The sequence below is a fragment of the Microcebus murinus genome, chromosome 7, assembly GCF_040939455.1.
Source record: "Microcebus murinus isolate Inina chromosome 7, M.murinus_Inina_mat1.0, whole genome shotgun sequence".
NCBI classification, from domain to species: domain Eukaryota; kingdom Metazoa; phylum Chordata; class Mammalia; order Primates; family Cheirogaleidae; genus Microcebus; species Microcebus murinus.
Window position 1 is genome coordinate 63,101,569 of NC_134110.1, and position 25,124 is coordinate 63,126,692.

At 33.2% G+C, this 25,124-nt stretch overlaps 1 protein-coding gene across 7 annotated transcripts in view; it reads right to left on the reverse strand.

Annotated features, from left to right (window-relative positions):
• VPS13B (vacuolar protein sorting 13 homolog B) overlaps window positions 1–25,124 on the reverse strand; it is a 761,111-nt gene that overhangs the window by 692,953 nt on the left and 43,034 nt on the right. For 6 of the 7 annotated variants that reach the window (XM_012762009.3, XM_012762013.2, XM_012762010.3 and 3 more), the window contains exons 4-7: window positions 23,582–23,702; window positions 13,555–13,722; window positions 8,710–8,891; window positions 3,274–3,448 (exon numbers count right to left, since the gene is read on the reverse strand). In XM_012762009.3, the coding sequence (XP_012617463.2) occupies window positions 3,274–3,448; window positions 8,710–8,891; window positions 13,555–13,722; window positions 23,582–23,702 (646 nt within the window). Of the gene's footprint in view, window positions 1–885; window positions 983–3,273; window positions 3,449–8,709; window positions 8,892–13,554; window positions 13,723–23,581; window positions 23,703–25,124 lie in introns of those variants that run through there. The other variant, XM_012762014.3, reaches the window with a different exon arrangement.

Genomic DNA, 25,124 nt, shown 5'->3' on the forward strand with positions numbered 1-25,124 from the left:
TAACTAGGTGTAGTGGCACAGTACTGTAGTACTAGCTACTCAAGAGAGTAAGGTAGGTAGATCACTTGAGCCCAGGAATTCAAGGCTGCACTAAGCTATTATGGTACCACTGCACTCCAGCCTAGGCAACAGACTGAGATTCTCTCTCTAAAAAAATAAAATATAATATAATACACCTGAGAAGAGGCTCAGAGTGTCAAAAGAACCCACGGCACACACAAAAAAAGGTTAGAGATCCCTGCTTTAAACAGATGAGAAAATTAATTCAGATGCCTATGGAAGCAAATAGCAGAACTGCTTTTTCCCTCTCTTAACATACAAGAAAAACCTAGTCACCTTCTCATACAAAAAGCAACAGTTATAAAAGAAAAATCTGAAAGTTACATTTCATCAAAATGTAAAACTTCTGCTCAAAAGAAACCTATTAAAACATGAATAGCTATCCATCCTAAGTACACACGTAAAAAAAAAGGAATAGGCAAGTCACAAACTGGCAAAAAGGAAAATTCCTAAAACATATATATGACAAAGCACTTCAATTCAGAATATAAAAAGAAGTCCTAGAAATCAACACTGAAATACAGAAAAGATTTTTAAATGGACATTTAAAACAGACTTCACAGAGGCAGACATATTAAAGGTCAATAACCACATAAAAAAATTCAAAATAATTACTCATCAGAAAAATGCAAATAAAGATGAGATACCACAACATACTCATCAGTATGGCAAAAAAGAAAATACTAACAACACCAAATGTTTACAAGGATGTAAAGCAACTGGAACTAACATACATTATTGATGGAAATATAAAACGGTACACTTTTCAGAAAAGGTCTTATTTCTTTAATAAGTAAACATATAATTTCACTCTTAAATATTTACCTGAGAAAGAACAGCACATGTCTATATGAAATTTGTATAAAAATATCTATGAAAGCTTTATTTATAACAGCCAAAAACTGAAACCAGCCCAAGTATCCATCAATAGGTGAATGGTTAAATTAACTATGGTATATTCATACAACATACCTAGAAAAAAAAATGAAAGAATGACTGCTATATTCAACAATATAGATGAATCCCCAAAATATTACACTTAATGAAGGGAACCTCCACAAGAAAGTATATATTCTATCTATATGAAAATCTAGAATCGGCAAAACTAATCTATCATTTTTTAAAACTCTAGAACAGTGTTTTCCCAAGTGTATGTGGGCAGGCAGGGAGGTGAGGCATGATTAGAAAGGGGCATAATTGCATTATTTTAGGACAGGGATTTTAAAAAAAGGGGGGGGGAAGGAAGGGAGAGGGGAAGGGGAGGGAGAGGGGAAGGGGAGGGAGAGGGAGGAGGAGAGGAGAGGATGATGATGTTTTACATCACACAGATATATACATTTCTCATTGACTACTATACTTAAGATTTCTATCTTCTTAGCTTTGGCCTGGTGGGGGGGAGGGAGATTTATAGAATTCGTTTTGTAAACTTAATCTTCAAAAAAATTTTTAAAAAACATTAGTAAATATAAACTCTAGTTAACAATATGAAAGGCAGCATAAATTTACGTTGATAATTTATACTGACAAAGGAACATTAGATAGAAAGATATGCAATGAAGCAAATATAAAAAAATATTAATGGGAGAATCTAAATGATGAGCATGTGAGTGTCCACTGTATAACAACTCTTTCAACTTTTCTATATATTTGAAATTTGTCATGTTAGGAAAAAAATGAACTGATTATCTATATGTGCTAGTTTTGTTCAAGGTATTAGACATTGTTTCTGTTCACTGTCTAACAAAAATTCACTGTGTGGTGTGAAATAAAGGTATGTTTTATATCTACATACCCTTATTAATGTTGTTCCCTACACTTTTTTTAAGGTAATAAAATTTTTTTGATGAGATAAAATTTAAAGAGCATAAAATTCACTTTAAAAGTGCACATCTCAGTGGTATATATGTATGTATGTATGTGTTTGTTTGTCACGGGATCTTACTCTGTCACCCCTCAAATTCCTGGGCTCAAGTGATCCTCCTACCTCAGCTTCCTGAGTAGCTGGGACTACAGGTGCACACCACAATGCCTATCTAATTTTTCTTATTTTTTGCTGAGACAGGGTTTCACTCTGTTGCCCAAGCTGGTCTTGAACTCCTGGGCTCAAGCAATCCTCCCACACCACTCTCCCAAAGCACTGGGATTACGAGCATGAACAACCACACCCTGTCTAGTTTTTATTGCAGTCACAATTTTGTGACCACTACCACCATCTAATTTTAGAACATTTTCATCACCCCCAATAGGAAATTACCTATGTATAGTCATTTTCTCTCCCCTCCAACCCCAGGTTACAAATATACTTTCTGCCTCTATAGAATTGCCTATTCTGGACATTTTAAATGGAATCATACATGTGTTCTTTTTTGTTGACTGGCTTTCACTTAATGTTTCCAAGGTTCATATATGTTGTCGCATATATCAGTATTTCATTCTTTTGTATGGCTGAGTATTATACCATAATTTGTTTATCCATTCATCAGCTGATGGACATTTATGTTGTTTCCAGTTTTTGGCTATTAAGAATAATGCTGCCACAAGTTTTTATGTGAACATATATCCTCAATTCTCTTGATATATACCTAGGAGAAGAATTGCTGGGTCATATGGTAACACTATGTTCAACTTTTTGAAGAACTGCCCGATTTTTTCCAAAGTAGCTATACAATTCACATTCCCACCAGAAGCATATAGGGGTTCCAATTTCTCCATATTCTCACCAAAGCTTGTTATGATGTGTCTTTTTTATTATAGTCATCACAGCGGCTGTGAAGTGGTATCTCACTGAAGTTTTGATTTACACTCCCCCTTCATGGCTAATGATGTACAGTATCTTCACGTGTTTGTTGGCCATTCATTTCTCTTCTCTGAAGAAATGTCTATTTGCCCATTTTTTAATTAAGTTATTTGCCCCTAAGTTTTAAATTCTCTTCTTAGGGCCTAGCTCTGGAAATTAATTATCTTAAACCTTTCTCAATCTCAGGCCCAAAACCAAGTCAAAATCAATCATTCCACTATATATATATATATTATGTGGATAAAGATATGTGACATGGGAAAATACAGAGAAATAAAATCTTATGGTAAAATAGGGGAGATGTGAACAGTTTAGTTATGATGTATGGCAGAATGGTAGAATGTTTGATAGGCAGAGATATGAGTGATCTGACATAGAAAAATGAACAGTAATTATAAAGTTTTTGTTATACTTACCTGTAATGTTTCCTAACATATCTTTATTGTGACAGGTAGAGTCTTCCATTTCTCCATCTTTAAAATTGCCTATTTCTCCATAGTAAAGAGCAATCCCAAGTTGCATTATACGAATAAACATAGGCAGTTGTTGATCTGTGATAGAAAGTTTCAAGCTCTCTACTAAAGTATGAATCTGTATTTTGAAAATCAAAAACATCAAAGAAAACATATTTAAAGGAGTATCTTTAAAGATAAGCAGTGAATTTTAAGTCTTAAAATGAAATACCCAAACATTTCTAATATTTAAGTCAAAATAATATTTACTCTAAAATAACAGGAATTAAATAAATTTTGCTATGATGATCAATAAACTTTAGATAGAAATTATACTAAGCCAAATGATGTAGGTACAAACAGAATTAATAATAAGAAGATATATTCACATTAGATCTCTAGATAATTATTCCACAAGGAAAATAAGTTATGTAACTAAATACCTACTCTATAAAGAGTATGACAGTATTCTCCCCTCAAAAAAAAAAAAGATTTCTGTGAACCACAAATAATAAAAATTTCATGATGTCAGTTTAGTAAAACTTTCATAGTTCTTTCCAGCTTCACTCACCAAAAAGAATACATATACATCCTAAAACCATATGTTAAGTGGAGAAGAGACTAATACTATAACTATGGAAGTATAGAAATAATAAAATTTCCATTGTCAATTTGGAAAACCAAATAAACTATGCATTCAAAAATTTTTTCAAATAAATTTTAAATAAGATTTAAACAATATAAAATTCATAACACTAATCAATTATAAGAAAGAGAAAATTAATTACTAGCAAATAGGATATATAGCAATCAAAGTTCTCCACAGAGAAAAAAACATCAGTGGAATATAAACCCAGCTTCATTCAGTGTAATGATTTTCTGCTGTTACATACATATGGAGTAAAACTAATTAAGCTATAAAGTCAAGTCTCTTAAAAGGTTTATTTGGACTAACATGTTTGAGTGTCTACAAAACATGAAGAAGTAGTAATGGTAATCATATTTTTAGGGGTCTAAGAACAAAGATATATTTAAAAGGGGAGAAAGTTGTATTGGGGGCAATGGTGTCAAATACCATATTTAAAATATGAGCACAAGTTTCTTAAAACTGACCTAAAGGTCATACATTGACTAAACCATAAAGAGGTAAGAAAATGGGGGATAGAGTTTGGGGATGGGCAGAAAAGGAGTATGCAGCCTACCAAGGTGTTCTTAATTTGAGATTTCTGTGTCACATCCTTTTAAATACTGCATTGCACCAATAGCACCAGTGATAAGCAGTAAGTAAAACCAATAAAAAAGAACCTATCAAATATATATACAAACACACACACATATATACAAACCTATGTATGTTTTTAAAAAATTTTTTAAATCAATAAGAATAATCTTCAATAATAAAATGAATAAAGAACAAGAATGGATAATTCAAGGAATAAGCAAATGGCCAGTGAACATATTTTCAAAAATCTAACTTCACTAATAAATCAATATTAAATTATATATTATTTGTTGTTCAGCAAGTTGACAATTTTTAAAATATGATCACACTTAAGGATAGCAAGAGTAGAATACAAGCACTCCCCTTAATATTCACAGGAGGTAAACCTTTCTGGAAACAATTTAGTAATATAGATCACCAGCCTTAAAAATTTTAAACCCATTAATAAGATATTTGCAATTACAGAGATCTATCATAATGAATTAATCAGAGACGTGCTCAAAGATTTTGTGTAGAATTTCATTTCATTCCTCTGAAAAACTGCACAGTGAGTTTCCAAAAATAGAAATGTTAAATGAATTATGTTCCCATATGACCTGTATCTCATGTCATAATCTTTAGGACAAGTTTGTTTCTCACAAAAAAATTAAAAATAATAAAAAGCCTATCAAATATACGAATAAATTCAAGAGCCACTTAAACAAACATATGTGAAAGGTTTAAAAAAATAATTAGTAAATCTGGAACATATTGGGAAGTCTCCTGTCTTTGAGGTAATCAATGAAGTAAACCACATCTATTTATTAATAACACATATTTCCTAAGACTAGGAGTTGGAATTATGATGGGTCTAAACCAAAACAGCAAATCTTACAATATAAGTATTAATTAAAAAACTCAAAAATTGGCCAGGCGCGGTGGCTCACGCCTGTAATCCTAGCACTCTGGGAGGCCGAGGCGGGCAGATTGCTCGAGCTCAGGAGTTCGAAACCAGCCTAAGAGCGAGACCCGGTCTCTACTATAAATAGAAAGAAATTAATTGGCCAACTAATACATATAGAAAAAAAAAAAATTAGCTGGGCATGGTGGCACATGCCTGTAGTCCCAGCTACTCGGGAGGCTGAGGCAGGAGGACTGCTTTAGCTCAGGAGTTTGAGGTTGCTGTGAGCTAGGCTGATGCCACGGCACTCACTCTAGCCTGGGCAACAAAGCGAGACTATGTCTCAAAAAAAAAAAAAAAACACCTCAAAAATTGATTTCATTTGAGCAAAAGAGAATGGTATCTCATATATGGTGATTAACACAGTAAAAAACCACATATCAACAAACTTATTTATGTTAAAGGACTTTTTACAATGAAATGTCATGGCAATTCAATTTTATGAACAAAAATTTACTTACATGCCAACACTAAATTTTTTTCAAGTTCATTTATTTTCACTTTCCTCTAATTTAGTCACATCTTAGAATGGACAATTAAATTTGCACTAATGGGCCGGGCGCTGTGGCTCACGCCTGTAATCCTAGCTCTTGGGAGGCCGAGGCGGGCGGATTGCTCAAGGTCAGGAGTTCAAAACCAGCCTGAGCAAGAGCGAGACCCCGTCTCTACTATAAAATAGAAAGAAATTAATTGGCCAACTGATATATATATAAAAAATTAGCCGGGCATAGTGGCGCATGCCTGTAGTCCCAGCTACTCGGGAGGCTGAGGCAGAAGGATCACTCGAGCCCAGGAGTTTGAGGTTGCTGTGAGCTAGGCTGACGCCACGGCACTCACTCTAGCCTGGACAACAAAGCGAGACTCTGTCTCAAAAAAAAAAAAAAAAAATTTGCACTAATGATAAATAAGATTATTTTTACAATAAAGTTCCTATATATTCATTACTTGATTTCAATATATCTTGACTTTACCTTCATGCTCCCCAACTTTACTAGTCAATCCAAGGCTAAAGAAAGTAAATCCTTTTCCCTGAGACAGAGACATTAATACTACTGAGTTAATTGTTTTCCATTCGTATCTTTGCCAAAGAAGCTAACTCAAAAATAGAAGGAAAAAAGTAACAGAATTTAAACAAGCCAACTTGCATTACACACATTGGGGAAAAAAGTAAAACACAGATGACTTAAGTACTACTAAAGGAAAAAAATAGGTGGATTTCACATGTAAATATAATTTAAGTATGGTAAGGCTATAGAAAATACAAAGTGTTATACGCTTTAATAAAACAATGTAACATAAACAAAACTAAATTTTATACAGTCATACTCAAATAGACAAAATAGTCAATACCAGTGTTCAGACTCCTAAGTCTAGCTTTTCTATCATAGAACTTCGGTAGTCAGAGGCAGGTAATTCAACAACAAAAGTTTATTCCACATTAAAACCCCAGTGAGAACAGCCTGTATCAAGAAATCCCAAAACAACAAATGCTGGCGAGGATGTGGAGAGACAGAAACACTCTTACACTGCTGGTGGGACTGCATATTAGTGCAACCTTTGTGGAAAAGAATTTGGAGATACCTCAAACAGCTAGAAAAAGAAATACCATGTGATACAGCAATAGCACTATTAGGTATCTACCCAAAAGAGCATAAGACATCCTATTATAAAGACATCTGCACCTGAATGTTTATGGCAGCACAATTCACTATTGCAAGGACGTGGAAACAACCCAAGTGCCTGTCAATTCATGATTGGATTATTAAAATTTGGTATATGTTCACAATGGAATATTACTCAAATCTAAGAAAGGACAGCAAGCTAGCACCGCTTATACTATCCTGGATTAAGCTTAAGCCCATTATCCAAAGTGAGACGACACAAGATCAGAAAAATGGGCTCCACATGTACTTGCCATCAAATTGGTACTGACTGATTGACACTATGGTGCTCAAATGGTGGTGGTGTTCACCAGGGATTCAGGGGTTAGGGAGGTAGTTCCACATCTTAGGGATGTGGTGAGCATTGTGGAGGAGAAAGGCATACCTCCAACCTTTGCTAGGGAGAGGCAAAGATATAAAATGTAACCAAAATGTTAAAAAAAAAAAAAATTATTGGGTGTCGGACAGGTGGGAGGGGGGAGGAGGGGATGGGTATATACATACATAATGAGTGTGATGCACACCACCTGTGGGGGATGGACACGCTTGAAGCTCTGACTCGAGGGGGGAGGGGAGGCAAGGGCAATATATGTAACCTTAACATTTGTACCCCCATAATATGCTGAAATAAAAATAAAAATTAAAAAATAATAATCAGCATATTGCAAATAGTTAAAATCCTAGGGCATCATATACTATAGTTATTTATTTCTCCATGTCAGAATTCTTTACTGTCACATTCATAAAAAGATAATACATAGGTGTTGAAAGCTTTCAGGATGTAAAAAAAAAAAAAAAACTTAAGTTAACAGGATCACAAATCACTATGAGAATTCCTTTTCCAAGACATTGACAGACAACATGCAGAAAACTGTTAAGTAACAAAAGACAACAGGATTTACATTTAGATACTAACAATACACACTGAAAATATATACACTGCCTTGGAGAACAAATTTTTTTATGTATCAAAAGACATGTCCTAAATAATTCCCACACTCTGTACTTTACATTTCAAAACCACAGATGTAAGTTAAAACTTCTTGAACCAATAAACTTAAATTATTAGGTTAGCATATCAAGCCTTACAAAGTTGCCTAAGAAAGAGAAGAGAAAATAACTGCAGTTATTAGTTCATACTGAGCATATTATAAGGATTGAAATACAGATTATTAATATTTAGTCCACTGTGGGTATAAATATTTTCATGATTTCCTCTGCCTACTTGAAGAGAGAACACCAATAAACAGCTGGATAAACTAAAAAGCAAATTACAGTTACAGAAAAAAAAGTTGTCGCCAAAGTATCTCTACTAGAACACAGTACACAAAAAATAATAAACATAATGTAACATAAAGAACATAAATATAAATAAAATGTTTTATAAAAACAAATGGCATGTATATTTATGACGTTAATTTTTCTTTTTTCTATTTTTTATTTTATTTTCTTTATGTCTCGTTCCAAGCTAAATATGAGGTTCATTTCTTCACGGTTTCTTAATAACGATTAGCATGCATAAAAGCCAATAAATAAAACAGACATGCAATTTAACTACAAGTAAAAGAATCACCTACTTTAATAACAGATGGCATCTTGGAATTTAGGTTATCATAAGTAAAATGAAGACGAGTTCTGAAGGAACATTTGTACAATAAAGGATCCTGATAAAATTCTATTTTACCACTGGCATTCCGTTTATCAAGACAAACTGTGCAGTCGGAAAAATTGATGACCTTTCTCAGTACCAGATCAGTTGCTAAAAAAAATAAATAAAATCATTTTAAGTAAAAAGGAAAAACTTTTTATTTAAAGGTTGGGGGGAAGGCAACTATTATTTATTAGTACAAATAGTAATAAAAATAATAGTATCAGCAAGTAAGATTCATGGTGCATTTATAAGATGCTAGACTCTATGCAAAGAACTTTTCATTTATTACATCATTTAAATATTCCAACAACCTTATGAAGTAGCACAATTATCCCCATTTTATGTATGAAGAATTAGAGGCCTAACTAATTCGCTTGTACCCAATTTGCACAGCATATAACAAGAAATTTAAGACAAAATTTATGAAAAATTTCACTACAGTTCTTTTGTGAAATCAGATAATAAAATGTAATTCTTAAGAATCTATATTTAAAATAACTTTTTGAACAATAATTCATTTAACTTTTATTTTACATGAAAAAATTCACTGTTACTCTGCACTAACATGGTAGCCATCAGCCATATGTGGCTAGTTAAATTTATATTTAAACTAATTAAAATAAAAATCAGGACCTGGTTGCACTAACCACATTTCAGCTGCTCAACAGCCACATATGCATAGTGGCTACAGTGCTGGACAGTGAAACATTTCCATCATCACCCAGCATTCTAATAAACAACATGGTTATAACACTAAAATGAATACATTGCCAATAACAGTCTACAATTTATTTTCAAAGAAATAAAAATAAAAGAGTGGCAAGGTATAAAACTATCAAATAAAACCTTTAAAAAATGAGTAATTTTATTCCTGATGAGCAATTCCTAGGTAAATATTAGGCCCAATGTATTCAACCAATGATTATAAGTTAGCAGCTACCCACAAGATAATGATATGGGATCTACAAAACAATAAAATAGGCTTTAGACTACTCTATGATAATACTATTTCTAATTATATCTTGGCAATTACTAATTAATTCAACCTTTTCTTTTTTATTTGGATTTAAGAAGTAAAAAACAATATGCATATGTATCTAAATAGTAAAGTTTTATTAGCAGATAGATTTCAAATTTATCTGTTAGTTGAAAAAAGTATATTGGCCGGGCATGGTGACTCACACCTGTAATCCTAGCACTCTAGGAGGCCGAGGCAGGCCGGATTGCTCAAGGTCAGGAGTTTGAAACCAGCCTGAGCAAGAGCGAGATCCCGTCTGTACAATAAATAGAAAAAAATTTATTGGTCAACTTATACAGAAAAAATTAGCCAGCCATGGTGGCGCATGCCTGTAGTCCCTGCCACTCGGGAGGCTGAGGCAGAAGGATTGCTTGAGCCCAGGAGTTTGAGGTTGCTGTGAGCTGGGCTGATGCCACAGCACTCACTTTAGCATGGGCAACAAAGTGAGACTCTGTCTCAAAAAAAAAAAAAAAGTATGAATTTACCGTAATAAAAAAAAATAAAAATACCTAATCCCTAATCACCTACTGATTAACTTTCTTTCTATACAGATTTGCCTATTCTGAACAATTCATATAAATGAAATCTATCATACATATGTGGCCTTCTGTATCTGGCTTCTTTCACTGAGCATAATGTTTTTAAGACCCATCATGTTGCACCATGTTTCAGAACTTCATTCCTTTTCATAGAACTTTTAAGGAGAGAATGATAAAATTTAAGATTAGTTAACTCTAGGACGAAGAAGGTGGATAGAATAGGGGAAAGCACATTGGTCAGGGTAAACTACTGTTAATGTTCTAGTTATTCAAACAGAAGTTGCTCATTATACTGTTTTATAAAAAACTTATGTTACATAAATTCCTTTGTAAATATCAAATGTTGCATTAAAAATAAAAGGGAAAATAATGGTTTCTACCTCAGAGGGTTAAAAGATTAAACAAGATAATTAATGTAAAAGATGGCAGTTAATAAGCATTTGATAAATATAAGATAATATTTTTACACTATCTTTATCACCACCATCATCGTGGGCTTTCATATGGTATCATATTTGATCATCACAAATATATTGGCATGTTAGCAGTGGTGATTCAAATTTTACACATAATTCACATTTACAAACGACTCATCCAAGGTTGCACTACTGGTTAGTGATGGAGGAAAGATTCAAACCAAGATTCTCCAACTCTCAGTACAGGACTCTTTCTAATTCACTATAAACAATTTTGCAGGTTATAATTTGTATTATTTATATATTAAAACTAAAAATAAAATTTCTTCACCTAAAATGTTAATTCATTTATTCAATCCTGCATTATCCAGTTCTGTTTCTTCTCCATTCCCATAGCTTATTCTTCTGGCCTTTTTATTGAATATTTCTTTTCACAGAGGATGAGAAGGAGGCATTAACAACATATAAGTAGTAATGCTCAGGCCTTTGTATACACTCTTTATTTATGCCTCACAAAACTGTGAGATCAGGATTATTCTTCTTTTTTAAAATGTGAAGACTGAAGGTAGGAAAACACATAAAACTGTATTCTAGTTCTGCTAGTTCCTAGCTATATACCTTAACTACGCAAGTTAAATACTTATTGTTCAGTCTCAATTTCAGTTTGCCTTAATCCTTTAACTAGGATTTATGATGAATAAATAAATATATAACTAAATGAATGAGAAATAAAGATATTGTTTTAGGGAATTATTATGAGAATTAGAAAAAATAGATGTAAATAATAACAGCAGCTCATTTTTTTAAGCACTGACTATGTACAGGACACTTTTATAAGTCCTTTCAGTACATTAATTTATTTAATAAAATAATTCTATAAGGAAGATACTATTTTATCTGTATTTTACAAATCAGGAAACTAAGAAAAAGAGAAGTATAGTAACTCACCCTATGTAATACACCTACTAAGTAGAAGAGCTAAGATTCAAACTCAGGGCCAGCAATTTTAACAAATACATGACAAGTTACAAATTAAAGGTGCTCACAATAGTTTACTATTTTGTCCAAAAATACCCACTCCTTACCCTACCAGAACACGTACCAATATTATGATTTATTTAATCTCTCCTGACAAACTTTAAGAGGCAGCATCTATCTCCTTCACAGCTGTAATTTCAATGCTTAGCACAATGCCTATCACATAGAACATAGTAAGTAAAATAATAAATGGTATTTATTAAAATTTTATTATTACTTAAAAGCTCCTTTTTTTTTTTTTTTTTTTTGAGACAGAGTCTCACTTTGTTGTCCAGGCTAGAGTGAGTGCCGTGGCGTCAGCCTAGCTCACAGCAACCTCAAACTCCTGGGCTCAAGCGATCCTCCTGCCTCAGCCTCCCGAGTAGCTGGGACTACAGGCATGCGCCACCATGCCTGGCTAATTTTTTATATATATATCAGTTGACCAATTAATTTCTTTCTATTTATAGTAGAGACGGGGTCTCGCTCTTGCTCAGGCTGGTTTTGAACTCCTGACCTTGAGCAATCCGCCCGCCTCGGCCTCCCAAGAGCTAGCATTACAGGCGTGAGCCACAGCGCCCGGCCTTAAAAGCTCCTTTATAATAAGCAGAAGAATGTAGCAAGTAATAGTTAAAAGGAGGCTTCGGGATAATAAAATTATTCCAAATGTGCTCTTGAATACTCAAGCCCAAAACATAAATCAATCAGATATATTGTTTTGCCATCACCAAGCTATGTAAAAGCAACATGCTCCCTTTTCCCCTTTCAAAAACATTTTAAAAAATTCAAACATAATACAATTTTTATTGCTACAGCCCATGGCACCACAAAAACAATGCTTCAATGATGGACCACATATATAATGGCTGCCCTGTAAGATTATAATACTGTATTTTTACCATACTTTTTCTAAGCTTAGATATGTTTAGACACATGTATACTTACCATTGTGGTACAAATGCCTACAGTATTTGGTATAGTAACATGTTATATAGGTTTGTAGCCTGGGAGCAATAGGCTATACAATATAACCTACGTGTGTAATAGGCTGTTTACACTGAATGATGTTCATATTTATACAATGACAAAATCACCCAGTGACACATTTCTCAGAACATAACCCCACTGTTAAGTAATGTATGACCATATTCGACATCACATTTGATACAAGCATGTGATGGGTAAGAAAGAATAAAAATATTAAAAAACAAGTATAGGCCAGGCGCGGTGGCTCACGCCTGTAATCCTAGCTCTCTGGGAGGCCGAGGCGGGCGGATCCTTTGAGTTCAGGAGTTCGAAACCAACCTGAGCAAGAGCGAGATCCCGTCTCTACTATAAATAGAAACAAATTAATTGGCCAACTAATATATATACAAAAAAAATTAGCCGGGCGTGGTGGTGCATGCCTGTAGTCCCAGCTACTCGGGAGGCTGAGGCAGAAGGATCGCTTGAGCCCAGGAGTTTGAGGTTGCTGTGAGCTAGGCTGACGCCACGGCACTCACTCTAGCCTGGGCAACAAAGTGAGACTCTGTCTCAAAAAAAAAAAAAAAAAAAAAAAAAAATTTAAAAAACAAGTATGTAGTTTCTTAATCTAAGGGGTATATTAACCTCCTATAATTATATATTAAATTTTCTTTATGTGAATTTTTTTCCAGGCTGGGGCATATAGATTATATTAGATTTATCAAAGAGCTACTAGACCTTTAAAGAAAGGAAGGCTAGGAATCAAGGCAATTATTTCAATTATAGAATAATATATGCTATTCTTGACATTTACTCACCAGAAATATCCATGAATGCATGATCCCATAATTCACCTACTGTATAGCATTCTGCAGAAGTGATGTTGACTGAAAGGACAATATCATCTTCAACATATTTTAGTATGAGATTATTTATAACAATGTTTACATTATTTACAACTCGTCTGATCAGACTCTGTACATAACCTATGAAATAGAAAAAAAGAATTAGCCACAAATATATCAATAAATAATTATTTCTTAAAATGTTACTAAACTTAAAATATGTGGAAGGTGGGTATTATTTAGCATATTTCTCAAAGAGAAAACTAAAGTTCAGATAGGTTAAAAGCTTGCCAAAGTGACACAGGCAATAAGTAGCAGATCCAGTCCAACAAAAATCATTACCAAGAAGCTCTATAATAAAAGTGTTCATGTACTAAGAGAAACCACAGAGACCACATCTTTTTAATAACACTAGATCCTATATTACAAGTAATTTGCCCAACTTCTGCTTATTTTATAAACATTTTCCAAAATGAAGCAATGTTACTACATGCCGATTAAATAATATATTAGAAGATGAGCTTCTTTAAGCTGCTTTTTGAACCAGCTACCATCATCTCTTCCTACGTTAGCCATTAAAACATTCACAAGTTATGCCTGGGGAAGAAAGACAGGAGGAACACGACCATCACAATGAATTAAACTGTACTCACTAATATATAATACTGAAACAGACTAGGGGAGAGAATATGAATAAAAAAGAAAATGTAAAAAGAAAATACTAAGAAAAACATTTTAAAATAATGCAATGAAGAAGATATAAAAAGAAAAAAACATATGGAAGGAAAGAATTAGATAAAAGCAGAATGAGAACACAGGGAAATAAAAAACAGGAATAACATTTTTTAAAACTAACTGAAAATTTAAAAAGTAGCAAACAGTCTATTTCTCTTCATGGCTTGCTTGTTAGAATCTCCAAAAAAATTTTGTTTTAATTTCATACTATTGTGGAATACTCCATAATCTCATTTATGTTTCTCACATAAATGTGTATGTATATCAATATATTATTGAGGAATTTAATTGAAAATATAAATAAAACTAAATATAAAAAGCATTTTAAAAGGCAGGAGAAAAAGAAAATAAATTTTTCCACTATAAAAAGCTATTTAAAAGGTAATGTATTTCCACTATTAAAAAATACTATTTAAAAGGTAATTAAAATTTTAGCTATTTCATGAAACAATCATATGCTTGTATTCTTTAAACCAGAACTTTACTGGACAAAACAGAATCAACTTTTGTCAGAAACTGATATTGTTAACATCTACACTAACTAACGCCCACTGGGAAAAAGTTTATTTAAACCTATTCAACCATAACCTGTTTGTAAAACTCCTTCATGTATTCCCAATGATGCAAATAGGAAAGAAATGTAATACAACTTAGATTCAAGGTTTTCTCCTATATGGGAACTATTAGCAGTTTTTACAGTACCAATTAGCATGTGCTATAAAATTAGCGTATAAAATATTAATGGATTTAAAGTAACAGATACTCTTTAATAAGAGTATATGGTAAAATATTTCTTAGACTTCCAAAAGAAATTTTAAGTATCAAAATGTTCAACCTTTGTATATTACTTCATATTATTTCTCAACACAGATGTTAAAAATAAAAATAAATGTTTCTAAGAAGTCAAGTAAGCATGACTAATATTGGTTTCCATATTTCTCAAAAACCTGTCATCAATAGGGAACTCATAAAACCACTTAAGAGTTCATCAGTATTTTTATCTTCAAAACAAGATTAAAGATATCACTAGAGAAAATATGTTATTTAAAGCAATAGAAAAATAATATAATATGTATTTTAATAACAGAACACTACTGATGGATTTTTCATCTATTTTCTAACACTTTCTCTTACGTTCACATTATAAAACTAACATACAAATTGAGATGAATAAGCAATTCACCACAGTAAAGGAATCAAATACCTAAAGAATTACTTCTATGGAAGACTATTTATGTTTTCTTATTAAAAATGCAATGCCTAAGTAACAGGAGTTTATCAATGGAATAAAATGATACACTATCTCTATTACCCCTCTTCACCTGGTTCTAAGCAAACTATAAGATAGTGTCAGACAGATCTAATAACACTCATCATTCCATAATAAGAGACTCTCTAGGAGCATATTTGTTCAAACAACATAATAAAAATCCACGTCTACTGCATAAACATATGAAGATGGAAGATCACCCTGGGGATAAGAACCTACAAGATGCAATATTAGATGGCTCTAAAATAGCAAGTTACTAGTCAACCTTTCCAGAAATTATTATTATTTACTCTCCCCCACCCACAAAACTCCCTCTTCCAAATACATACATCTACACCCAGAGGACCAGGTGAAAATACTATGAATTTTCACTAACTTTGCTCATTTTCTTCCTCCCATTTAGAATATTTTCTGTTCATTCTCCCTTCTTGTTCAGGCCCAGTTTAACTATCCCCTCCTCTAAACCCTCTTCTCCAATGTTCCCCACCCTACACATCAACATTAAGGAGCACTACCTCTACCACTTTTCTTGGGCTTATGTTACTACTCATCCTTTGTTTATGTATATGTATACTTATCCTCTGTAATAAAATATGAAATCCTAGAGGGAAACGATTGTGTCTTAGTTCTTTAATATTCTTAAATGGCATATATCAAATAATTTTAGTTACAAAGAGATACCATCTGCAATTGATTCATCCTAATGTGGTCACTGGGAAGCCAAAGTTGCTCATAATCAGAAATTCCATGGTCAATGATTTGGTTACAGTACATAAAGATATCTTAGTCAAGTTTTTGGTATAAAATAACTCATTCAAGGTGTTATGTGGCATTATATAGGCAATTCATGCTCAGTTCTTAATAATGTTCCTGGCCTTTCTTGGAAGGCCAAAATTATTTCAAAATAAAAACTTGTTTAAAAAAGCTAAGAATAACAAATCTGTATTGTCAATGCCATAGACAGGTCCAATAAAACATGAACCAAAGGCATTCATCAGATTTTATTAATTAGATAATAATTTAGGGCATACTATCAGTATTATTATTTAAGATAGTCACAGGAGTTCCATACAACTAAATAAGGACAAAAAAGAGAAATGAGTATTGATAAGATACATAATCAACATTTTGCAAATATAGTATTATATAGAAAATCTAAAAGAAACAATCAAAAATACTGAATATTGACTAGCTAACAAAATATAAAAATTAGCTTTCCTATGCAACAGAGAGATGAAAAGAAAATGGTAAAAATAGTAATACCAACTAACAATAAAATGTATGAGATAGCACTTTCCATCTATAAAAGTCTGAAGATAATGTTTTTTAACAATAAAAACAAAACACATCCCCAAAAATGTGTTTGGAACAAAGTATTGTTACAAACATTTCACAGAGTAATTTGAACATGCCCAAAACCTTAAAATTACTCATGAATTTTGATTCTATAAATTAGTAAGAATTTCTCCTGAGGAAATAAACAGAGGTGCCATGCAAATATTTAACCTACCAGTGTGTTTGTTAAAGCATTCTATAAAACTGAAAATGAGGCCGGGCGTGGTGGCTCACGCCTGTAATCCTAGCACTCTGGGAGGCCGAGGCGGGCGGATTGGATTGCTCGAGGTCAGGAGTTCGAAACCACCCTGAGCGAGACCCCGTCTCTACTAAAAATAGAAAGAAATTAATAGACCAACTAAAAATATATATATATACAAAAAATTAGCCGGGCATGGTGGCGCATGCCTGTAGTCCCAGCTACTTGGGATGCTGAGGCAGGAGGATCACTTGAGCCCAGGAGATTGAGGTTGCTGTGAGCTAGGCTGACGCCATGGCACTCACTCTAGCCTGGGCAACAAAGTGAGACTCTGTCTCAAAAAAAAAAAAAAAAAAAAAAACTGAAAATGACAAACCTAGATATCAAACAAAAAGGTACTGACTGGTTAAGTAAACTGCAGTATATAGTTATACGATGGAATACATGACAGTGATTAAAATAGCACTGGAAAAACTATCAACAACATGGAAGCATGTTTCTGGCATAAGAGTAAATAAAAAATTCAGATTACAAAAGCAAAAAAGTGTGTATGTGTGTGTACAAAAAAAAAGAGTCTCTAAGAGGTTGTATACCAAAATGTTAATAGTTCCCAGTTCTGGGTAAGATAAAGAAAGCACTCCACCCTGTCTTTCTCAGTGAATGCAGCAATAAAACCTGGAGAGAATGTATGCAGCAGCTACTTCAGGGCTCTGAAAAGTAAACAGCAGGCATGAGAGGTGACAGAGAAACAAAAAACAAAACTCACAAAGGTAAAACAAAAAATAAAATCGTAGGTGTAAATTCAAATATATCAATAATTACATTCTAATTGAATCGCTTTGTGATCAATGAGGAAGATGTATATGATAGTGATGTTCTGATATTTGTTGAGACTTCCCTTTCAACCAAGTGTTGGTCAATATCTAAAGATATTAAATGTGAGCATCAAAACAATGTATACTGTCTTACGTGCTTAGTAAGCAGTTTCACATGTATCTACCAGAATAATTTTAGTAATTTTGACATTCAGAGATCCAATTTGAAGTCATTGTATATTCTCTGGAGAACTGTATCTTTTATTATTTAGTCTGTATTATATATCTCCATTAATGCTTTTGCTTTTAGTTCTATTTTACCTCATTTTTATACTAAAAAATACAGATTATTTTTGGATAGTATTTGGCTTCTATGTCATTTCCTATCCTTTCATTTTCAATCTTTCTTGCCTCTAGGTTTTTTTGTTTGTTTGTTTTTGTGGTTTTTTTGAGACAGGGACTCACTCTATTGCCCAGGCTAGAGCACAGTGGTGTCACCATAGCTCACAGCAACCTCAAATTCCTGGACTCAAGTGATCCTCACACCTCAGCCTCCGTAATAGGTGGGACTACAGGTGTGCCACTATGCCCAGCTAATTTTTCTATTTTTTATAGAGATGGGGGTCACTATGTTGCCCAGGATGGTCTCAAACTCCTGGCCTCAAGTGATCCTCCTGCCTCGGTCTCCCAAAGTATTAGGATTACAGGCATGAGCCACTACACCCAGCCTTGCCTCTGTTTTATGTGTACTTCAAAAGCCACACACATACCTGTACATAACCACCCCTTCCTTTTAGTGCCCAAAAGATGTTTCTTTGGCTTCATTAGAGCTCTTCCTCCTTTCATTTTGCACTGGGTGGTATACAAAATCTCTTATACTGAACAGTTAATTCTTTGAGGACAAAGATAGCCTTCAGTGAACTAACTGCTTTGGCATATTCTCATTCATATAGCCAATACAGATTAAGAAAACTGAACCTGCCTCTACTAAGCAATATTTTGAAATTTAATAAAATTAGAATGAAATAAAGGCTCTCCAATTACCACCTTTTCTGTAATAAAATATAAACAGATATCTTGAAGGTTATTAACAAAATAATAGCTTGAAGCATAATCTATTTAAAAATAGATTGATACATTAATGAGAAAGAACACCTATATGGCAAAGATGGCCAGCTATCCATCAATAAATTGTGCTCCCAATTCCAGAATGTGGAATTGTTATCAAGATATAACTTCCAACTCATACATAATATCCATCTTCAGTGAAATTTATGCAAAATAGTATGCATCATTTCCAGCTGGGGATATTAAGGAGCTATGTCTTCTCCAAACTCTTGGCTATTAGAAAGGATGAAAAGCAGCAGAATCCAAATCTGGCCTAAAGGATACCAGAGTCTCAAGATAAAAGTAGCCTGGAGTCCTGGTAGAACACTGTCTTTGAACTGGTGCATAAAAAACAACAACACTTCCATTGTGTTAAGCCACTAAAATTTAGAGGTTAACTTCTCCACCAGTTAACATTACCCCTAACTTCCACACTTCATCACTGTTGCTTAACTTTTAAAAAAATTTCTACCAGAAAACTTTAATGGATGATATTAAAACAATAAAAGCATTATAATGTTAAAATATAAAAAGCTATGAAATAAGTGCTAAGTTCTGCATTTTTTTTAATCATTTGCAACAGAGTCTTCCCTACTCTTAAATGTTCCAGAAAGAAACAGCTTTAAATATTTATATCTCATAGTCAAATACAAAGAAAATGTTTGTGCTTGCTATCTTTTATAGCAATTTACTGCCATTTTTGAGTCAGGTTCTTGAATAGTTGATATATTACAATATTCTTAAATTATCTGACATATCCTCCAACTACTATTAAACTTCCTTCAACAAATTTTTCAGAAAACCAAGCCCTAAATGCCCACTATGGCAAGCATTTCAGCACATACACACATACATTGTCCTGTATTTCATATTTAATATTTTCTGTAGGAAAAAGGAAAAAGCTGAGTAAATAGCTGCTAATTTAATAATGTCTCCCGATGTATACCAAAGTATCTGAGTTTCCGTTTTCTCATTCTCAAAATGTAGGCTAAATCAAAGGCTTAAGCTGAGCATATGGATGGACTTCCAGGTATATAAATATCTTAAAAATACAAACAAATTTTGAATGTGCATATGTGGGTCCACTATTTTTTCAACAGATTTTCAAGGATCCATAATCTAAAAGAGACTAACTGCTAGACCAGAAAATCTGAGATAGCTTCTTATTCCAAATCTCAATGAATTGGATTATCTAAGCCTGAGAAAAATACGCAATTTTGTATATTTCAGTAAGCACACATGCTCATTATGAATCAGACATTGTAGCAGATCCGGGGCCAGCAAAACAAGGCCTGTCACATCTGGTTTTATAAAGTTTTATTAGAACATAGCCACATTCATTAGTTTATTAATCGTCTGTGGCTGGTTTCATGCTATATCAGAAGAGATAGCTCTGACAGAAAATACATGGTTTGCAAATCCTAAAATATTTACTAACTGACCCTTTACAGAAAATGTTTGCTAGCTCTTGTGCTGAATGGTAAAGATCAAAGATGACTAAATCACATCTTCTGACCCAGTGGGCAACACAGTTTTTGTTTAACCATATCCTAAATACTTCCACTGAAGTGTCTGTGTGTGTATGTTTGTATGTGTATGTGTGATATAGTGAATACATACATATACACATATCCTAAGTAAAAGGGTAAGGAGAAGAAAAGGAAAGAGATAATGGCAATACCAAGAAAGAGGCAGCTATACAACAGAACACAAAATTTGTCTCTGAGCTTCCTAGTAGACAAGAAAGGGAGAAATTATTTTTAAAAGAGAGAGGGTTTCTCTCTGTCGCCCAGGCTGGAGTGCACTGGCATGATCATAGCCCAGTGCAGCCTCAAATTCCTGGGCTCAAGAGGTCCTCCTGCCTTAGCCTCCAGAAACTGGGATTACAGGCTTAAGCCACCACTCCTCATTAGGGAGTATTTTTTTAAATGAATAGTAGGAAAAAGACATACAATTAAGAGATCCTGAAAATTAAAGGACAATGCCTTTTTAAACCATTTTAGAGAAATGCAGAGGAAGCCTACAAATCACTGTTTTTTATAATTCATTAATACTTCAATAAAAGCCAAAGGTTATATAATTCAGAGAGTACAGAACTGAATAATCCAGGTATCTAGCGTAGAAGTAGTCTCACTTTACACTGAAATAAGGTGCAGAGAATACTGAGTAAACATGGATAAATAAATGAAACATCCTTAAACTCTCTATTTGTCACCATATCTTATAGGATATGCTAAGCCCACAATTCAAAACTGTTATTATTAGAAATAACTGAAGGTCTTATATCATTTACAGAAAGAGTATGTGTTCTCTTCAACTCAATCAGATTCAAACTCTTTTGATCTTCCTCCAGTAAATATTATGATACCCAAGCACAAGCACATACACAAATTTCTTGAACTATTACTAACATTTACTGTATGTTAATATGCTACATGGTTTTCTATTCCATGCCATGTATTTTTAAATGCTTGCCATGACCCACTAAAATTGTTTTAACAATGCACTAACTAGCCAGGATCCATAATCTGAAAAAGACTCCTCTAGACCCCAAGAATAGAGATCACAAAAAGGATGTTAGATAATGATTTGTATTCTTCTCCTATTAGAGAGCCACCTATTCTTTAAAGGAGTAAAACAAATCACTGTCTATTGGCAACAGCAAAACTTTTCTCAAAAATCATCTCTGGCTCTACGTAAATGCTCAAACTCCAAAATTGTAAGCATAGATCCTAGAAGGAATAACTTTGCCCCAGATAATTTTGAAAGCAGGAATTTATTTCTACCATGACAGAACTTTAATATGATCCCCAGGCAGACTACTGTTGCCAGAAATGAATCCTCCAATAACCGTATGAGTTGACTTTTAAACAAAATGATTTACCATTATCCAACTGGATTCTCAAATTATCCCTTTTTTATGCCTTTGGCAAAATTAAGTTTAGCTGCTCTGCCTCCCACTAATTGGCCAAAAGCTTTAGTCACTTCTTAAAGCAATGCTTTCACTGTAATTTATGTCAACATGAAGGAGGATATGAGCCCTCCTGTTAGGTAAGGTAGAAAAGCACATGCTAATCCAAAAGCTACCTCACTCAAGTAGTTCTGGTAGAACACAATGCTGATATATGCTACCAAAAATAGGATATTTTATGTTATATTTATATGTTTTGTGCCAATAAAAATAAGCTAACTCTTGCAATTCTGAGTATCAGTCTAAACTCTATTAATAATACAGACTTTTAAGAATCATTAAAACTCTGGGACATGTTTTGAGTATATGCATGTTAGCCCACAGAAGGTTTCTATCTGTGAAATTAACAAGTGACAATGGCTTCAAGTTTTTCTTAAACAGTTCTTTCTTAGGAAAAACAAAATATGCAACAAGAATCAACAATTAAACCTAAAACTGATTATTCTTTGCTGAGAGACAGCGAAAGAGACTGACCAATGCTTCTATACCATGCTGGTATAGGAAGTTTTGAGAGTATATGCAGTCAGAAATTTGGAGGGGTAAAAGGTTTGCCCAGTTAATAAGAACAAGCTACAGTTTACCTTACAGTTTAATTTAATTCCCTGGGATTTTTCTCAAGGAGTTAATTAATAAGAAAAAGTTTAGAAAGTTCTGGATCTATTACAGTACTCAACAGTACTCAACACAGAACCGGAAACATTGAGAAGTAAAATTTCTTCTGACACCTTTGGCAGCTTGTGGCAAATAATTTATCCAAAGCCAGAGGGATTACCAAGCTTGTTAGGTAGACTTCTAAAGAATACTAAGCATCACCATAGCACTAGTTCACTTCAAATATAAATTAGGACATACATGGGGTGGGAGCATGAAATTGTATACCCAATTCTATCCTCTTACAAGTAGATATTGCCAGAAGACCAGCAACAATTAAGTAGGTTAGCATAAAGTTTACAAATCTTTCGCACAGAAAACAAATATATACCAATGTCCAATATAACTCATAAAAAAGGAATAGCTTATAAATAAAATCAAAAGAGAAATAACTGATATATAACTCCCAACTGTAAAAAAGCAGCATTGCACTTTGGCCACAGAGCTGACATGTAATAATCTTTTTTTCCTACATTAAATATTTGCCAAGGAAGTGTTTTTTGCAAACCACTACTGTCTCATATATATAAAAACTTCAGGAAATAAAAGAGATGATATTTAAGGCCTGGTTCCATTTCCAAAATTCTGTGATTCCATTAGTGACGAGCTTCCAGAAACTCAGAACAATCTAGTCTTTTCTCTGTTTATCAAGACACAAAGAGAACAAGAAGACTATGAGTCTTTGCTTAGAGAGGCTATAAGAAACTCAAAGAACAACCTGTTGCAAGAGGATAGAAATTTGAATGAAAGCTATTTCTGAGGGCTCTGAACCCAACCTATTCTGAAGTCATGCAGCAAGTGCATATGTACATATAACCTAAAAGTTTTATAACACCAAAAATGTATATTCTACAAAGGACTAACACAATAATCAGTAACACCTAAAATTTGGCTTTATCAATCCCATCATAAGTTACCTGGTGGTAAGTCAGGATCTGTAGGAGCAGCCTGCTGAATTCTCCGGGGTTTTATTGATGATTTTGTGTTCTCAGTAGTACTACGGTTGGTAGAATTAGAACCACAGCTTTCATGGTCATCCTATTTTTATTTTAAGGAAAGAAAAAGAAAAGCATCAATCATACTTAAGAATTAGGAAAAATTTTGTTGAATATATGCAGTTTATGGTTACACTGAGATTTCTAATTTTATTTTAGCTCTAAAAAACTATATAACCAATTTTCAAACTTTGCATTCTCAAACAGCATTTAAAAAATAACTAGTTTAAACCTATAAATTTGTCCTTTCTTTAGCTGAGTATCAAAACAAACTGACAATGTGTTCAAAAAATTCTTATTTATGGCATTAGCAAAAGAAATGACTATTTAATGGAAGCTTTTAAACAATGTCCAACTCTAAGGGCAAAATAAATGAAAAGGGTATTAATTTTTCCCTTATTTGTTGTAGACATGTTAAAATCCTATTTTGAATCCAAGCTCTCTTCTTAACCATCTTTAATGATTAATCTTAATCACTCTTAGAGTCTTTTACATCCTATTTAACACTGTTTACTGAATTATTATTCATGTTACATATAAGGTTTAAATGGTTTCAATATGAATAACACAGAAACAAACAGATTTTAGAAATTTATTTTCTTATTTATAAAATGCAAATGAATACTCTTTTCCTGTTCTGATGCAACATTTATATAATGTTCTTACACACCAACTGCTGGATTTACAAAGATATATTAGATATAATGCCTATTATCAAAGATTTCAGAATCTATGAAAAACACATATAACTAATTCTACCAAAGCAACACTTTTTTCTATGTTTTTAAGTAATAAGAGCACAAAGAAAGTCATTTTATTGGAAGACCTAGAATGGTCAAGCCCTTATAAGCTGAATGTAGGAATGTTTTAGGTTAAGACTGGAGGCTAAACATTAGGGGGGAAAACCATAAACAAAAGCCAAACAGTAGAAATGTATGTAGCACATATAAGGAATGATGATTAGTGAAATAGGCCAGAGTATACATTGTTTAAGATGGAAGAACAATACCAGAAGCTAAAAGTATGAAAGAGTTCAATAAAAAATGGGGTAATGTTAAGAACTATGGAGATAGTCTCAGTCCTCATTCCAACTGATCTGTTTCAAGATTTGATAAATAAGAGAAGACTGCCAGTAACCTACAATAAAGGAGATCTAGTAGTTCCATTAGAGAGATAGGAGTGGGAGCAATAAATGAATATGCAAAGAGTAAATGAGAAATGAAAATGGAGTCAATAAGAACAAACTGTTCTTTCAAAAGATGGACATTACAAGGAGAAAAGAGATGAGGTAGTAATATCAGGTAAAAATCAACTGGAAACTTATTCCTTTTTTAAGGATAAAAGAACACATTTTCGCTTGGAGGAAAGATACACATGAGAAGTGAGAGATCAAAGATACCAACACAAAGGGTTAACTGATGGTGCACTGTGTACCATCAATTAATCAATAACACTATTTTATAAT